This window comes from Chrysemys picta, chromosome 2 (assembly GCF_011386835.1).
Source record: "Chrysemys picta bellii isolate R12L10 chromosome 2, ASM1138683v2, whole genome shotgun sequence".
NCBI classification, from domain to species: domain Eukaryota; kingdom Metazoa; phylum Chordata; order Testudines; family Emydidae; genus Chrysemys; species Chrysemys picta.
The window spans coordinates 265,840,541-265,859,319 of NC_088792.1; the positions used below are offsets into that span (position 1 = coordinate 265,840,541).

Sequence of the window (18,779 nt, forward strand, 5' to 3'; positions counted from 1 at the left end):
GCTTTCATGCATTTAACTGAATTTCCATCTAAATAGAGCTTGACACAAATGACAAGTACAAGATCAATCATCTAGTAAATAAAGAAATGCATCACTCACCTTAATACAAATGCAAAAATTAAGAATCTGAATAAATGTAAAATAAGCTATATAATTGCTCAAATAAATGTGTGATATAGATAGTGTATCCTCCTGGCTAGTTTAAAAAAAACCAAAACCACCCACGACCAAATTTAGCATAAGGGCTGTATTTAGTTGCAAATCAACAACTTTTCAGTGGCTACCAATCAATGAGAATCAATGCATCTTTAGGAAAATAAAGTACACGTGCAAAACAAGATTAAAATCAATTATTTAAATTACAGCTTTAAATCAGCAAGCAAGAAACCTTGATTTAAATCCACCCACCACATCATTAAAAGTCTTCATTTACTTAACGCGCGCGCGCGTGTGTGTGTGTGTGTGTGTGAGAGAGAACAGCACCATTGTAACAGGATCTGTTTAATGTGACAACATAGTCCTACTATAAAAAGAAGTTACTAGTGCAAAACTTGTGCTTTTGGGTGAAATCTCTGTTTTGGATTCTCATTTCCTTTATTCTGCCATTAAAAATGGAAGCTAACGGCTAAAATTCTTTACACATTGTCAAGACAAAATATCCTTACACATCATCAAAGCTGGATAAATATCAACCTAACAGGTGCCACTTAGAACCTGCCTTCTCTCTCGGTGCTCAGAGGCATGCTTCAATGCATGCTGTTAATGGCCCTGTGCTGCAATACACACTTTAACTACTGCCATAAGCAACCAGAATTCCATGAAGTCAATGCAGTTGCTCCTGTCTACTCGAGTGGTGATATTTGTCCTGATGAGCTGAGATAAGGGAACAGTAGTTGGTTTAGAATTCTCAACCTCCGACCTTTAATGTTTTTGAGGTCTTTTTTCATAACTGAATTATGGAAAAATATAAAAAGCTACATTACAAAGGAAGAAAAAAAATGTTCAGCACACTGATATCTATAAAGCACATGTCAACAAAAGGCAACTGAAAATTGTATCACTTCACCTCCATTTTCGTGCAGATTTGAAACGCCTGTAATTTGTCTCCAAGTCAGATATAAAACTGCAATTACCAACTAAACAAAAAAGTTTAATTGCAGTTCTAGTGGTCACCATTAGGCAGCCTGCAATATTTGCCCACAGTTACGACATAATGAGAACAAGGTATATATTCTGTATATGAGAATCAAACTTTTCTGAATAACTTTTTTCTTAATAAAGGATGGGCAGTTTCCAGTACCCTGGTTCACAATGAATAGCGCTGCTTTCAAAAAAAATCACAAATTAAGTTTGTGAATGAGAACAAGAAATCAGAAAATTTGGGACTAGAGAGGAAGGAAATGGGAAAAAAAAAAATCAAGATGGACATAGGAGCCAGCAGAAATGACATTAAGCATAATGGATAAAATTGAGGAAACAGTATATAAGATCAGACAGTGGGACTAACAGTGAAGCTATTGGGGGAAAAGGTCTTTCTGAAACCATCCTTGGCTGTTAGTGAAAAAACAAAAGCAAGAGAGACTTCAGCTCTGTGTAGGTCCATTCAGCAGTGTAGATTTTAAAGTTTGCCTTTTGACATACTGCTAAAATTAAAAGCAATCACACACCAGGAAAAGAGCACACACATGTGTATGCACAAACACACCCTGATCCTGCATCTATTTGTGTGGTCTCTGTATTTGGATGGAGTCTCATTGACCTATCCATATCAACCCAACCATATGCCACTAAAGGCTTTATACCACATTTGTGCATTTGGTGTTTGCTACATGTCCCGCAGGAAAAGAGGGAAAGAAGGTTTCTTCTGTTTTTCCAGATCAATTCATCTTTAAATCAGATGCCTTAGTTACTGTGAGAACAAACAGCATTTTAGAAACTTACAAAACTTATGCAACACCCCAGCCCTTTCTGATCCCTCCAAAAAATCTGATCTCATAGGACATTCCAGAACTAGGAGTGTTGTATATTTCATTCTTTGTCCAACAGTATAAGGTACCCCTTCATAGCCCTGATGAGTTGCAAAAATTGGCCCTTAAATCTCTCAGTGGTCTATGATGAAATGTTACCCATGCTACATCTCAAACCATTGTAAGAAGAAGAAAATATTACTCTGGCAGGTGGAATGGTCTCTTTGTTTGAATCAGGGCGGGAGAAGTGGGAGGAAGGGTAGAGCGCCATTCAGTGTGTGTGTGTGTAAGTAAAAACAGATTCTTCCCCCCACCTGACCCCCCTTCCCCTCTCAGGCGTGCTCCCCTCCCCCCCCCAGCAGCTTGACTCCCCTGGCCTATGAGCCCCTACACACACTCACACACTCTAAATTTGAGTGAGTGGGGTTGCAACCTGAAGCATGGGGTTACAGTGCTACTCAGCTTTGGTCCAGCCAAAAAGTGGTTGGGCCTCCACCTTGGTGGCCCCCTCGGCTGCTGGCCTCTCATTTTAATGGCAATAGCTTGAGGCTACCAGGGGTTTCAAATGTTGGAAGTGGTTCCCATGGAGATGAATTATTGGGCAAAGGCCAGGCAAGGTGGTCAAAAGTACACCATAAATTGCATTTATCACATTGCACTGCTATGTATTATATAAATGTCAAAACTACAGATATGATGTGTGCATTAGTATTATTTAAACACAAGGGACTAAAAGCAATCACAGACCCAGAAAAGAACACAAAAGAAAAGATAAATCAATCTTTGTGATGGAAAACGTAAATTAAGTATATAAACCAACAGTGTTCCATTTGCAGTAGTTTTCTCCACTATCTCTCATCCTTTCATTGTACAGAAGGAAACAAATTACATGATAGTTACTTTCTTCAATTTGTATATAAAAAAAAAAAAAAAAAAAACACACACACATTAAAATTGCATTTTATATTTTCAATTCAAGATGCAGACAATTAGAAAAGACTCATCTACCTAGATCTCTCCAGAAGAGAAAACCTGAATCCAGATCAGATGAGAAACAATACTACGTGGATACAACAGAGAGCGAGAGGATAGAATCATCCAATACTGCAGAACCATGTTCACCAATAATAGCCAATCCACTTTATTACTTTGATACTCAACAATTATTACAAGCTTAATCCAAAGGACAAAATGCAAATATTTTCATCAGGCACAAACAAATGCTTCTTTAACAAGATTACTTTGATCAGCACAGTTGTGTGTATATAACTCTGATGTCTGACTTTGCAATACTAATGAAGCATTTCCCCTCCCCCAGGTTTCCTGATGGACATCCCTGGAAATTAAATTTTCAACTTATCAACAGAACAAATAGAGCACAGACAGCAGTACTGCAAGTTTCATCATATTGTGCTGCTGGTGCATCTCAATTTTGACTTGTGTACTAGTGTAGCTTAGTTTCAGCATCCACTTCATATCTGGCTTCTTTGGGTGTGTCTACACTGCAATAAAAGACCCATGGCACAGCTGTGGCTGGCCCGAGTTAACTGGCTTGGTCTCACATTGCTCAGGCTGCAGGGCTAAAAATAGCAGTGTAGACATTTGGGCTCAGGCTGGAGCCAGAACTCTGAGACCCACCCCCGTCATGGGGTTTCAGAGCCCAGGCTCCAGCCTAAGTCCGAACATCTACACTGCACTTTTTAGCCCCGCAGCCGGAACCCCATGAGCCAAAAAGTCAATTGACCCAGGCTCTGAGACTCAGTGTCACAAGTTTTTTATTGCAGTGTAGACATACCCTTTGTTGAGAATTCAAATAAGATTCAGACTGATGTGGAAACCTGTTCAGTAAGGATTCAATTGAAACTAACAATTCACTTGACCTGAGCCACTGAACACACTGCAAATTGCAACTACTTTTTGTTGCGGTCAGCCTGGGTTGGATTCAGTTCATTGGCTTACTGAAGAAAAGATGTGAGTTTTAATTGCATCTGTTTATAAGCAGGTATCTTAGATAAACACTATTATGGTGAATTCACAGTAATGGAAATATCCTATCTTCTAGAACTGGAAGGGACCTTGAAAGCTCATCGAGTCCAGCCCCCTGCCTTCACTAGCAGGACCAAGTACTGATTTTGCCCCAGATCCCTAAGTGGCCCCCTCAAGGATTGAACTTACAACCCTGGGTTTAACAGGCTAATGCTCAAACCACTGAGCTATCTCTCCCCATAAGCTTCTGTTAGCAAGCCAGGATAGTGTGCAAAATATCAAATGTTAATTGATTATAAAAGTAAAGTTCATACTGGTTGTGTATATATTATTAAATTTACTGTATCATCTACTGCGGGAAATATACTTATTTGTTCAAAGTTATTCAAAAATACTGTTATTGACCTTTCATTTTTTACTCATTCTATCTGCTCTAGTAACCCCTGAAGTACCAGATTCGGTAAAAATATCAGTCTCCCACTCTGCAGAAGTTCCTCTCCACCCTTCTCTCTTCACTCCCCCCCCCCAAACACACACACACAGTTTTTCAGGGCTTACAGGATCCAAAAGATTGGCAGGGCTTTTATAGAATCTGGCTCAAAATATTTTACATTCTTCTATTTTTCATTCCACTTAAAAACATATCTGCCACGACCATACATAGAGACAGGTTATTTTCCAATATCAAAAATGACTGAAGCATTCACTTATATTTGATGAGTATCTCTACTGCACGTGAAGAAGAAACTAAAAATTCAGGTCAACTTACAAATCAGGACAGACAATTTATTGGTCTTTAAAATTCACATCTGAAGTATGGCCATTCACAGTGATGTCAGATATGGAGAAATGATTGGGTACATTCTACATCAAGTTAGTTAATGCATCATACTAAACTCAGGGTATGTCTACACTAAAAACGCTACAGCACTGTGCTGCTTCAGTACAGACACTTATTACAGTGATGAGAGGGGTTCTCCCATCGCTGTAGGTAATCCACCTCCCTGAGAGGCAGCAGCTAGGTCAGTGGAAGAATTCTTGCATCGACCTAGCACAGCCTTCACCGGAGATTAGGTTGGCTTAACCTCGTCTCTCAGACCGTGTGGATTTTTCACACCCCGAAAGACGTTGCTATGCCCATTGAACTTTTCAGTTTAGACTAGCCCTCAGTCGCCACAAACTCATGTTAAAGCACAAATCCACACTGGTCCATTCAGTCACTATTCTATCCTGTTTTAAAATCACTCTGCAAACTTACCTCTTTTGCAATGCCTGCAATAGAGCAATTCAACTATTTTTTGCTCTTTTCATAGAGACAGATATAAAATAGTGGAAGCACCAAGTTATGCATGTGCCTAGTGTAGCTATACTTTTCTATTGCTGCAACACTCCCCCCCCCCCCCCCCGCTGTTGCTTTTTCTCATTGTCCATGACTTTGTGTCTCCTGTGACATGCACACGTCAGGGTTCTGTAAAATAAGCGGTGATCTGAATTTACCTACCTTAGATGTTTCTGGTTCCACCTGCTGTCTCTTGGGTGTCCCTTTTGACTCAAGCACCTTCCGAGTATTATCATTCTTACGCGAGGGCAACTCAACTCCTTCACCTTCAAGTGACAGGTTAATATCTTCTGTGTGGACAGGACGATCAATGCCATTAGGATTCAGATTGCAATGGATAGCTGAGGAAAATTTGACACATATGGCTTAGAGAGAACACTGCATTGGAAGGAATAAAAATAGTCTAATAAGGGAAACATTTATCATGAATTACAGATAGTCACAGGTATCTAGGGCTACTTCTGATCATGTCAAAGGTATCATAGCTTGATATTGAGACAGGATATGGCATTTGTGGAGGAGGAAACAGAAGGAAAAACAAACAACACTGCATAATACTATTCTATTCAGGTTACTGTAGCATACCTACTGAGGTCCCTGAGCATCTCTGTGATCCAAGTGCCTTATCATATAGGTCTTATCAGCATGAGCTAAATGCATCTCGTACATTTATTGCAAAGTCACACTGAGTTGGGATGGAACGGAAAGTTTTTTTTGTTTTTTAAAGTGTAAAACCTTGTTACTTGTTCCATTAAGTTCTCTGCTTAATAAAAGTACTTCAATTCCTAAATAGTATGGGACACACACATGGGGCATGTACAGCAAATCAGAAAGGCTATTCCAATGAATGAGAATAATGACTTACACAGCTAATTGTCTCCCCTTAAACCCTATGCACCACTGAAAATTAACATTTCCACCATATGAACAAATTAAAGGAACTTAACACCTATGAACACACACTCCTATACATACTAAAGACGCACAACCAGAAATAGGAAAAAACAGAGAAACTTGCAATGGGATTTAGAATTCTGTTGATATTTTAACTGGGTTTTTTTGGTCTGAAATTGCACATTCCCATATTTATGAACTGACAACCTTTTATACCAACAGATAGACTTTCAAATAAACTGATCTTGAGGCTGCTTCCCGTTCATGTAAACAAGTGCTCAGATTTTTACCTTTTACTTTCCGATTACTGTACTTTTCTCAGACATTTATAATTAATGGTCCAATCTCCCTCTGTTTGCAAAAGAGATTAGCACAGGCAATTTTGTTCAATATTTCTTCCTAGGGGGAATGAAACTGAAGAGCCACTAAAGAAAACAATATAGAATTAAAATGTTTTTGCTTTGTCTACACACTGGTGGTTCTGCCGCCTCCTCTCGTTCTAACCCACTGGTCTCATGCCTACCCACCATTAGATCAGCCTCGAAAAACTGTCATGGACAACCAAGCTAAAGCAGCATGAGCCCAGAGCCTGGGAGCAGGTACTCTCTTATTAGAAAGCCCTTTCATTAAACCCCAAATGCCCTTTTAAAATCTATACAGCTGAGATTCCAAAATCTTAGTCCAGCAGAAGACTTCAATTAGAAAACAAAGTTGAAGCACAAGCCTGGGAGCCAAAAGATCTGGGTTTCCCTCCTGGAACTTCTATAAACACCTCACATGATGTCGGACACGCTACTTCATCTGCAAGTGTGCTGCAATTTCTTCCATCTGCCCATTGGCTCTCGGGTGATTATCGAGTGATTGGAAGTCATGGAGGTATAGTTAGGGGAAATTCAGTGTACGAGATTGAAGGCACTACAAAAGTGCAAAGTATCATTGAAAAGCTCAACCACGTTCTCCTACAGTAGAATATAGTCTTTTCTTTATCCCTTTACAAAGAAAACTGTTGTGGTGCTGCACAGAAACTATCAAGATTAAATGTTTTCTTGAAACGGAAAAATAAAAATAGGGAATTAAATGTAGTAGTGGTAATAAAGAGCAGGAGTGATACCAAAGGTCCTATTAGGATTATTTCCCATTGTGCTAGGCATTGTAAAAACGTATAGAAAAGCACAGTCTCTTTCCTGAAGAGCTTACACCCTAATCAAAGACAAGATGCAACAAAGCAGTGAAATTGACATGGCTGCCTGGCTCCCAGCCCTGAATGGGGGTCCAGCCACCCAGGGCTTCTCACCCTGGCTCCCAGCTAGGAGCGGAATCCATTCTTGCCCAGCTCCCAGTCTAGCAGCCTCACTTTCTTGTCAATTTCATGGCTCCTGCCGTGAAATTGGCAAGACAGCCCATGTAAGTAAGGCAGTGTCTTCAGACACTTTGTCACACTAACTACACCGACATAAGCTCTACACCTCTCATGTAGGTGAAGTTATTATGTCACTATAATAGAGCACTTACAATCGGCAGGAGGAAGGCTGTAGTGTAGACACGGATATAATTAGGTCGACATAAGCTGCCTTACATCGACCTAACTGTAGTGTAGACCAGTATAAAAACAAACAAGAGAAAGGAAGAAAATGCCGGTGTTTGGAGGAAGAGGAACAGGTGGTTACCGTGATTAAGCCACCTGAAAAACTTGAGGGTTCAGAGGCACAGAAAGATTGTTTTGTTTTGCCTCAGTGCAGAGACTTGAAATTTGGCAGGGAGTGAGAGGGTGGGGAAGTGTTGCACTGGTGTCAGGGATGGGCCTTGTGCTATTCCTGTTGAATGGTAAGAGAAGATGTACTGGGTCAGGACTTTCCAATCTCAAGGCAGAGGTAGACTGTCCTGCTGGCTGTAGTCATATGCCTATATGATCCCCTCCTGCACACAGAAAAGGACAAATTATTGCAACAGCTCTGACACTAGTATAGCAGTAGTCTCATGACACACCCTGGTCCAGGCAAGCAGTGGGGCAGAGAATGGGTAGGAGATGATCATCCATAAGGAAGCACAAACCCTGGAATCTACAGAAAGCTGAGCACTCAACCTCATAGATCTTGCATGGAGATAGTCTTGTTCATCCTCGCTTAAATGCCCTGGCCTCTGCTACAGAAGCTCAATAAGACCAATAGTCTTCTCGTAGCCTTTGGCTGCCAACCCCCATCTGTGCTCTAGCTTTCTCAAGGGGAGAGACACAAAGCACACAGTGGGAGTTAATGCTGCCTCAGGTAACATTCTGATTCTCCTGTGGATTGCAGCTCCTCTGCTCTATCCCTGCTTGTACCCATTTCTTTCACACAGCCCAAAGACAATGCAGATTTTTAAATTTATTTTTCAGGGGGGGGGGAGGGGGGAAGAGAGAGAAGACATCTTGTGAGGCCAGTTTGATTTGCTCCTCACTGTGCCATGTCTGAAAGGAATAAATGAGCCAATATTTCATGATTCCGTGCAAGCATAAACATCACCTAAAAGGGTTAAAATTAAATGTAATTAAATTTAAAAACAAAACAAAAAAATCACATTACCCACTCTCAGACCATCCTCCTTTCAAGGTAAATAACAGTTTATTTCAGTTATGCTGCATAGTGGGATCCTTCAGGACACAAAAGTAAAAGATGTGCAGTGATGCTAGCAGTGATGTGACTGGCAGATTCAGATTCCAATGGCTTTTTACTGGAGAGATGAGGCTTATTCCAAACAAACACAAGCTGTTTAAGAAAAGCCCATTACAAAATTGTTGATATTATGAGGAAGGAAGGAAAAAGACATTTCAAGTTTGCCATCCTGTGTTTTTTTGTTTGCTTTACCATGGATTTAAATGACTAAACAGTTAGGATAGACTAAACACAGAGTAAGCAAATGTTGTACTGAATTTGTTCCTTCAAAACACCATGAAAAGGGTCATTTAGCTGAATTCATTTTGCTTCGGGAGCACTCCTCTACTTCCAGTGCTTTTATTTTTCTCCAATCCTAGGCCCACCCTCGCTCTCGCACATACAAAGAATGTTTGCTTGCACTGACCTGTTTTTTTCTGCCCCACTCTCAGTAAGCTTAGAATAAATAAGTCAATTCCATCTACAGTATTTACTCAGACACATTTAGGGTTCCCCCCCCTTTTTAATTTTAGTGTCCATCTCTCTCAATATTTGTCTAGGATAGGAAAAGAAGTCAAGGTCAGGTTGGTGGTAGCTAACCCAACCTTTTCCCTACAATCAACACAGGGTAATAGCTTTCACTTTGGTTTAGCTGGTTGAGGTCAACTCTAGGCTCCTCACAGGAGCCTATTACTCAAGGGAAAAAATAGTATTTAGCTAACACATGTAAAAGGGCCTTAGCATAACTGAGAATTTGTCTCCAAGAACTGCAGGGTCAATTAAGTAGAACTCAACAGGGAAGAAAATTATCCAGGTGTTTTGTGGAAGTCAACTCATGACGTGGGTCTCTGCTTCTCCACCATTTACCTCTCCCCTCAGCTTGCTGCGAAAGAAGTCTCGCTCTATTCTATCCCCCCCCCCATATTTTTGAGTCTTCCCTTCCCAATGAGTAACTCCTGCCCATGTCCCTGCTTCTCCTCAGAGCTGTTCCATTAAGAGTGAGACTTAGCTGGTTCTTCTCAATTAAAGAAAGCTTAGGTGCCATCAGCTGCTGAAGAAACCATCAGGGAAAGCTTCCTTCTAACCATGGGCAAGTGAACTTTTCAGACCCTGAACTCCCATGATTGAGAAGGAAGAGGAGAACCACAGGAGCAATATCGTCAGCCTTAAGCATTCAGAAATCATGAGTCAAGTCCCCCCAAAACATCAAAATCATGATTTTTAGTAATAATAAGGGAGTTCTTTTTTATTTGCCTGTAAGGATTGTTCAGCTTTTTTCAGGCTTTCCTTCACAACCATATGAGCCACAAACCATTTCTTTTTCTTTTAAATTTATTGCTCAATTTGTATAAGCTAATTGTCCTGCAAGCTGATCTATATGGGCAGGCTTCTGTGCTCACAGAAATCTCCACTAAGTTCAAAGGGGTTCCATGGGGGTGTAGGATCTTGACCATGCAGTTTGCAAAATCAAGGCCTAAATCTGAATTCAAATCTACATTTGCTTTCTACTACAATGTATTGTGCATTCTTGCATAGTGTGCAAGAAATATTTCATAATTTTACTAATTGCAGTGGAAATACTACCTGATGCTTAAAGAGGTAAATAGATCAGTTAAACAACATTAAAGCATATTTGGTGAATGCTTTAGCTGTATACAGCAATAATCAATCACTCTACTCGGAAAAGCAATGAGTAAGAAGGTGCTATTTTTACTCACTGTTCTGCTCTGTGTATATCACAGTCTAATCTGCTTGCTTTTGTTATTTAGATTTGAAAAACAAATACCAGGAGAGCCTGTCTTAATTGTGACAGTATACCCCATAAGGCTTTATGGGGAGGGGGTGCTTATAAATGTATGGATGACATAACTGGAATATGTTTTGTGCTGCCTGTGCCATGTAATATATCTCCGTAAAGGTTATGGTCTACTATATCTATTCATCCTATTTGTACACGTATATCATTTTCTACTTGAGCTTAAGAATATGGGCTGTATGCTTGCTTGGTTTCTAAGTAAGCTTTGGGAGGCATTTGGTCAGCTTCTTTAGGAAGGAATTCGCCAGGTTAAGTACCTGATCAGGAAACACTTGGAGAACAATGCATCTTGGAATGCTCCAATCCACATAAGAAGTCTTCCTGGAGACATGCAAGATACCATGTGGACAATGGCTTCGGCCTGTAAAGACGGAGTCATGCAGGGACATGTGACTTGCCCAGGTGACTCCAGAACTCCATCTTGGAGCTGGACTTTGCATAGGAGGAAGGAAGGGGGTCTCCACCCACGAGAAAGAGTCCATTTAAACCCATGGGAGACCCCTCCATTTTGTCTTCAACTGGCTAAAGAAGGAGCCTCTCCACACCCCCAGGATACTTGAAGGAAACTGAAACAAACGACAGTAACTGTAGGGGGTATGAGTGATTGCTGGACCCAGGCTAAAAGGAGATTAGCCTGTAAAAGGGAGCATTCTGGAACTGGTGAGAAACTTATCTGTATTCAGATTGATTAGACATGGATTTGCGCATTTTATTTTATTTTGCGTGGTGACTTACTTTGTTCTGTCTGTTACTACTTGGAACCACTTAAATCCTACTGTCTGTATTTAATAAAAATCACTTTTTATTTAGTAATTTACTCAGAGTATGTATTAATACCTGGGGGAGCAAACAACTGTGCATATCTCTCTATCAGTGTTATAGAGGGCGAACAATTTATGAGTTTGCCCTGCATAAGCTTTATGCAGGGTAAAACGGATTTATCTGGGTTTAGACCCCATTGGGAGTTGGGCATCTGAGTGCTAAAGACAAGCACACTTCTGGGAGCTGTTTTCAGGTAAACTTGCAGCTTTGGGGCAAGTGTTTCAGACCCTGGGTCTGTGTTGGAGCCAGACGAGAGTGTCTGGCTCAGCAAGACAGGGTGCTGGATTCCTGAGCTGGCAGGGAAAACAGGAGCAGAGGTAGTCTTTGCACATCAGGTGGCAGCTCCCAAGGGGGTTTCTGTGATCCAACCCGTCACACTAACCTCTAAGTGTCCATTAGAAAACTTAAAATTCCCCATGAATTAAAAAAAAAAATTACTATTTAAATCCCTTGCAAGATCTTCCATACTCAGAAATTGGAGACAGCCCCAAAATGTAGCTGTCCCATGCCAAGAAATAACCCCATACAACCTACATGCTGTCCCCTCCACAAAATCCCATAAAGGTTGGAAAGGAGAGACAAGTTTCGCTGAGTGTCGGAAAGGTTAACAAACCAAAGCCACAGTGAGCAGAGAGCCAGAAAGGTTCCAAGGATCTTATTAGTCACCTCCAACCCACATGTACATCAACTGAAAATTCAGCAGGTTTTCAACATTCCCCCAAGGCAATACAAATCTTGCCAACATCTTAACAATCAACCTTTTAAAAGCCTCATCTAGGCTCTTCCATCCATCTCTGCCTACCTGGCTCTTTATTTATGGATGGCTCAAAACTCCTTGTTAACTCTTTCCATGAACCATTTGTAAGTTTCCAGGTGCTTGGTTTTAACCTGTTTCTTCATAGCTAATATAAAGTAGCCAGACAGCATTCCCTCAAGGGATGTCTGTCTGACAAGAACTCTCAGGCAGTTTTAGCAGCCCTAAAATTCACTAAGACACTGGCAGACAGTGTTTCCCTTTCCTTGCTCATTCCGACCCTAGAGATTGAAAACAGCAGTCTCCGATCAATTGATTTAGATGGGTGTCCTGACAGATCACAAGTGGGGAAGATACATGGGAAAGGCCATATGCAATAGTAGATTTCCACTTTTCCAAAAGCCACTATCTGAGAAATTCTGGATTTCCTCCAAGAATCTGGATTATTCTACACATTGAATCTGAACTGAGTATTTGCCACATCCCTAGCTATGCAACAAGATTTAAAGGTTAGTGGACACAGATAAATCTCAACCTATGGAACTCGGTGGGATTAAGGTTTGATCTGGACTACTTTACCCACTGGAAGACCATTCAAGGTAACCAATGTGTGTACTTGTCAAGTGGTCATGCCAGGTGTCATAAGGGTAGCATAAAATCCCTCCTTTACCTGGAGGTAAGGGGTTAAGAAGCTCAAATAAGCTGGCTGGCACCTGACCAAAAGGACCAATAAGGGAAGAAGATCCTTTAAAATCTGTGGGGGTGAGGTTTTTTGTGTGTGCTTCTTTGTTGTTCTCTCCAGGACAGAGAGGGACCAGGGCAGGAAAAACCATGTCCTAAAACCCTACCTGAAATAAGAATCCAAGATTACAAAAATTGTAAGTAATAGCAAGGAAATGCGTTAGCTTATCTTTTGTTTTAGTTTGTGAATTTTCCCTATGCTAAGAGGGAGGTTTATTCCTGTTTTTTGTAACTTTAAAGTTTTGCCTAGAGAGGAATCCTCTGTTTTAAATCTTATTACCCTATAAAATTGTCTTCACCTTGATTTTACAGAGGTGCGTCTTTTACTTTTTCTTTATTATAAAAGTTCTGTTTTTAAAAACCTGATGGGTTTTTAGTGTCCTAAAAACCCAACGGTCTGGTCTGTGCTCACCTTGTTTACCTATTTGGTTGGTATATTATTCTCAAGTCTCCCCAGGAAAGGGGGTGAAGGTGTTTGGGGGGATATTTTGGGGAAACAGGAACTCCAAGTGGTCCTTTTCCTGAATCTTTGTCTAACTCACTTGGTGGTGGCAGCGATACTGTCAAAGGACAAGGAAGAATTTGTGCCTTGGGGAAGTTTTAACCTAAGCTGGTAGAAATAAGCTTACGGGGGGGGGGGGGAGGGTGTCTTTCAGGCAGGTCCCCACATCTGTACCCCAGAGTTCAGAGTGGGGAGGGAACCCCGACACCTGGTCTACACTAATGAGGTAAATTGATCTAACGTTGGCTAATTAAGTTACATAACTTAAGTCAACGTAGCTTAGATTGATTTACATACGTTTTCCCGCCAACATGGCTTCCTCCTCTCGTGGAGATGGACAACTGATAATAGGAGAGCGCTCTGCCATCAACTTACCACATCTTCACCAGACCCACTAAATTGACGCCGCTGCATCAATCGCAGTGGCGCTGATTTAGTCAGTAGTGAAGACAAGCCCTCAGACTCTAATGAGTCAGTCTGTTTCTAGCTTTCAATGGGCTGTTTGTCCTCTAATTGTTATAACTACCCCAATAAATCAGCTTCTGGAGCCTGAGCCCCAACTGGTGTAACTCAGCACAGCTCCACAAACCTGGCCAATTTACACCAGCTCAGGGTGTTGCCCAGGGCATAGACAGATCAGCCTGAATCGAAATGCTGCCTATGGTGACTAGTAACAAGTATGATTGGAATACTAGTAATATGCAAAGGCAGCAGCTTCAGAGTTTGTCTAATCCCATTTCCACAAATCTACACATCCAGTGGCCAATAAAAACAGTAGAATCCACACAGCTGGTCAGTCAGGCTCCATATCAATCATCTTTTTCTTGTACCTCAATGCAGATTATATGTAGGTTTATACTAAAGTTTCTAAGGCTAAAGTTTGGTATTACTTTATTAAATAACATCTGTCTAGACATTTGTTACTATTAATCACTGTAAACTAGGTCATCGATACAACAATAGAGTCAAACAATTACACAGGAGATCGTAGTGGAAAATATAGTTTCAGCAATATCTGTGCTGCTATTACTAATAATGATAAATTGGCAATTTCATTCTTTAGCAATCAAACAAATCCAATCATCTTTCCTCTTTCTAATACCACTGACAGTCACACAAAAGGTGTACTTTGCACTGGAAAAAATCCCTTACTTTCCTATAGAACAGAAACCTATATAATATACACTTGCTCAGTTTGAAATCAGATATATGAAGGACTGAGTCAGAATTAACATTTTAGGTCCTCATCTTGCAGTCATTTATACAAGCTTAATTTTACTCATACAAGAATTTTACTAATGCAACATAGATACCTGTCTACTGGAAACTAGTTGGAGGCCACTAGCTCATTTTAGATAGTTCACTAAGTAGTCACTTTCCTACCACACCTGAGATTCATTTAACTAATGATCTAGAATAAAAGATAATCCATTACCATTCCTTGTGCCATCCAGATTCCCCCCCAATATGCTGTATTTTATTACTATATTCTATAATCTTGTGACCTTAGAAATGCAAACTCCTTCTTGCGTAAAGAGAGCAGCATTTAAATCATGAAAGTTAAGACCACTAGAATGACAGCCAAATTACTTTGAAGAGTTATTTGCCAATTCCATCTAGGATTCATAATTATATTTTAATATTTCTCAGTATTAGTTGCTCTCTAATGTCATGCTAATGACTGGGAGACTCATTGCAAATGACTGAATCTTATGAATTTGTAAGTAAGGCTCTGATCCTGCCATGAGCTGTGCGCAGATGCAGGTCTATCTGCAGTTAGCGCATTGCACAATCAAGCAAGGTGAACAAACATTAAAAAGGAGCAGGGAGTGTGCATCACAAAACATACTTGGTTAACTAAATTTTAATAACTGCAGTATAATTTGAACTATAGATCATATTCGGCAATGTGCCAGTAAATGTTTGGTGGTTTATTTTGAGATTCAATTCTGTAAACAGCAACTGTAATAGAAATGTTCTGAAGATATCTAGCACACAAAACCTGAAGACAGACAGACATTGGGAAAAGTCTTTTGGATTACTGTATTGAATTCCTTACTGTTACATTTATACACCAGACACAAATTTGCATTTTCCTTATTATGGTTTATAAAAGTATATATCCAGTAAGTGTATGGAATACATTGGACTTTGATTCAGCTGTGAATCCATGCTTTATCCCCATTTAAATTTGCTATGATCACAAAAGAAGATGGAAAATATTTATAAAATCTCATTAGCCTATTTAACTTATTTTGTAATCTCGTAATTGACTTTTTGTTTTTCCGCCCTGCTTTTCTTCATTTTATTACAACATGCTTCTTCCTACCAGACCTCCCACTCTTTGAGCCCATCCCTTCCCTATGGAGACTGAACATTCCTTTTTTCCTTCCTACAATATAATTCCTCACCTCCTACTGCTTACTCATACCACTGAATCCTACTGTCTCAGATACCCAGCCCACTCTTGTAGAAATACACTTTCAAAGAGCAGTTTATCATTACTTTCTTAGAGAAAAATACAGAAGAAAGCTGTCATTTACACAAGTCACAATTCCTCTTTCTTAATTTTTTTGGAAAGAGCACTAATTAGTAAAAAAAGTCTCTTGCTTTTGCAGTAACTTTACTATTAATACATAGAGTAATTTTATGACCTATCTTCCCGCACAGCATTCACACACACACACAAAGCAGTAGCAGAACCTCATGGGATTAAAAAAGCAGTTATTAAATTGCACGGCCAGCAAGGATACCAAGTTGGCAGGGTCAAATCTCTATAAACAAGCATTCAGAAGGACCGGGATCCACCCAAAATACTGTCCCCCACCCCTCTTCTTGACCAGATGCATGATGGATATCTCCTTGTGCATATGTTTTGCTTCTCACAGGCAGGACTAAGACAGCTTGCTTCTGTCCATGTTAAATCCCAGTACCTACTAGTTGCTCTGTCTGACTCCTCCTAGGGGAGACACAGAGCATGTAGGGTTAGTTAATGCTGTTTAGAGCAGCATTCATTAATCCTTCTAGGCTATGCTGGCATTAGTTCATGCTGCATGGAAAATACGCTGTTATTGCAGCTACTCTTCCACTCCCACCCCTACTTTCTGGCCTCACCATAGTGCAGTAGACCCTGGAGCACAGCTAAGTTGCAGTGCTATCTGCAATATCCTTTTACCTCTGGTACTTCAGATATAATGGAATGAGCACAGGGACTGGCAAGAACTAATCTTGGCTCCAGAAGTGCTCTGGGATCTTGGACAAATCACAGCTTCTCTCTCTCTCAGTATCCCCATTTGTAAAATGGAGACAACGATTTATTTACATAACCTGACAGGGATTGTAGCAAAGCCGAGACTCACTGGCGCAGCGCCTCCTACTGGTTGTCTGGGAATTAGCTCTTTTCCAGCATGCAGAGTGCCCTCTACAGGCCGGTGTCTCGCCTGCTGCTGGCCCTGTGTCCGTCGTGGACCCCGGTGCCCTTTACCTTGGGGTTCTACCCTAGCAGTACCTCCACACTCTGGGTCTCCCCTCCCAGAGGAACCCCCACCCTCTACACCCACCTTGCCTCAGTGGCTACTGCCAGTCATCATCTAGCCCCTGTTTACTGGGGCAGACTGCTATGTAATGGCCACTCATCATTGGCAAGGGGGTAGGACCTGCTGCCTTTGCCTATCCCTGGGCTATATCTCTGCAGCCCCAGTACCTCGGTAGGCCTTCACCAAGGCCTGCAGCCTGGGGTTTTACCAGGCTGGAGTTCCCCAGCTCCCTTGCCCTATTCCCCAGCACTGCTCCAGTTCAGGTACTTTCCTCTCAGGCAGCTAGCCCTTCTCCCTCCAGGGCTAGAGAGAAGGGCTCTCCCTCAGCTCCTGGCCCCCAGCCCTATCATCAGGGCCAGCTGGGCCCTAATTGAACTGGCCACACCTGTGGCGGCTTCCCCAATCAGCCTAGCTGGGCTGTGTTTAACCTCTGCTGTCCAGGAGTGGGGCAGCTGCCCCACTACAGGGATGTTGTGGTATTTCATCAGTTACTGTTTGTACAGCACTTTGAAAATGTAAAGCTCCATGTAAATAAATTATAAGTCCGACAGTTACCACCACCTCCAGAAATCTAGCCAAAGCAGCAGATGGTTATATGGCATCTGCCAACCCCAAAGCACCACTACAGGGTCCTACAAAATTCAGCATTCAGCTCTGTGAAATACTTGGTCTTTCCTACTTGGTGGTCCTTGGCCAATTTCTGCTCTCAGTTGCCCTCACGTAAACCCAGAATAATTCTGGTTAAATAAACGAATGGAATTATTCTGGAAATGAACAATGATAACCAAGAGCATAGTTTGGTCACTTTCCCCTATCTGCTATTTTTGGCACCTTTAATAATTATACCTCTTCTCTGCATGCCTTTAGCAAATAACCGAGGGCTAGGTTGTAGAACCTTGAAGTCTCATGGATAAGTACTTACTCACACAAGTATCCAGCTCAAGTCAATACCACTGTTTGCATGAGTAAGTGCCCACTAATGTAAGTAAGAGATGCTTTGTACTAGCCCTCAACTCATAGCTCTTGTTCACAGGAGAAGGAAGGACTCAGAATCCCTGCCTCAAAAAAGCCCACAATCTAAACACCTCAGACACATGGAGGGTGGGATGGGAACAAGTACAGCAGGTTAGTGGCAGAGCCAGCCACAGGGATGGTGAATTATATGGGCCCATGGTGCCCATCCTCCAACAATATTCAGGGTCCGGGGGCCCGGTTCCACCAATGTTTGGGGTCAGGTCTCCCTCCCAGCCCCACCTGTCGCCATTGCATGCCTCCCCCAGAGCGTCCCCCAGCCCCGCCTGCTGCAGCCGCACACCTCCCCCAAGTGTCCCTGCCTGCCCCGGGCAGCTGCCCTGCCACACCATGATGTGCTCCCTCACCGGCCGCTGCCGGCTACAACAAAGGGAGCGGCAACGGCAGCAGGCTGAGGCAGCCGCTGCGCCTGTAGAGGGGGCAGGCGCACACGTGATGGCAGCTCCCTTGGCACCCACCACAGGGGAGGCGAGGGGGCTTCCTGGACCTGAGCAGCTGGGGGTTGGGTGAGCGTCGTGACACCCTCCTTCCCCCTGCCGCCACCGCTCCTGCCGCACGCTGGGCAAGGGACAGCCCCATCTCCCACCAAACAATGACAAAGTCTTTGCTGCCTCCTGCATAGCATCGCAAAAGAAGGGGCTACATTTTGTTTTCATTTAGAAAGTATTTGCTTTTGAGGGTTATTGATCCAAGAGTGCTTGATTGTTTCCATAGTCAAGAGTATTAATAAGGTTGATATTCTTAGTTAAATATTTTTTTC

General features: G+C 41.8%; 1 protein-coding gene across 5 annotated transcripts in view; it reads right to left on the reverse strand.

The window, feature by feature from the left end:
• Nucleotides 1–18,779, reverse strand: part of SAMD12 (sterile alpha motif domain containing 12) — a 230,306-nt gene that overhangs the window by 204,766 nt on the left and 6,761 nt on the right. For all 5 annotated transcript variants that reach the window (XM_005287293.5, XM_065586062.1, XM_065586060.1 and 2 more), the window contains exon 2: nt 5,455–5,633. In XM_005287293.5, the coding sequence (XP_005287350.2) occupies nt 5,455–5,633 (179 nt within the window). The remainder of the gene's footprint in view (nt 1–5,454; nt 5,634–18,779) is intronic.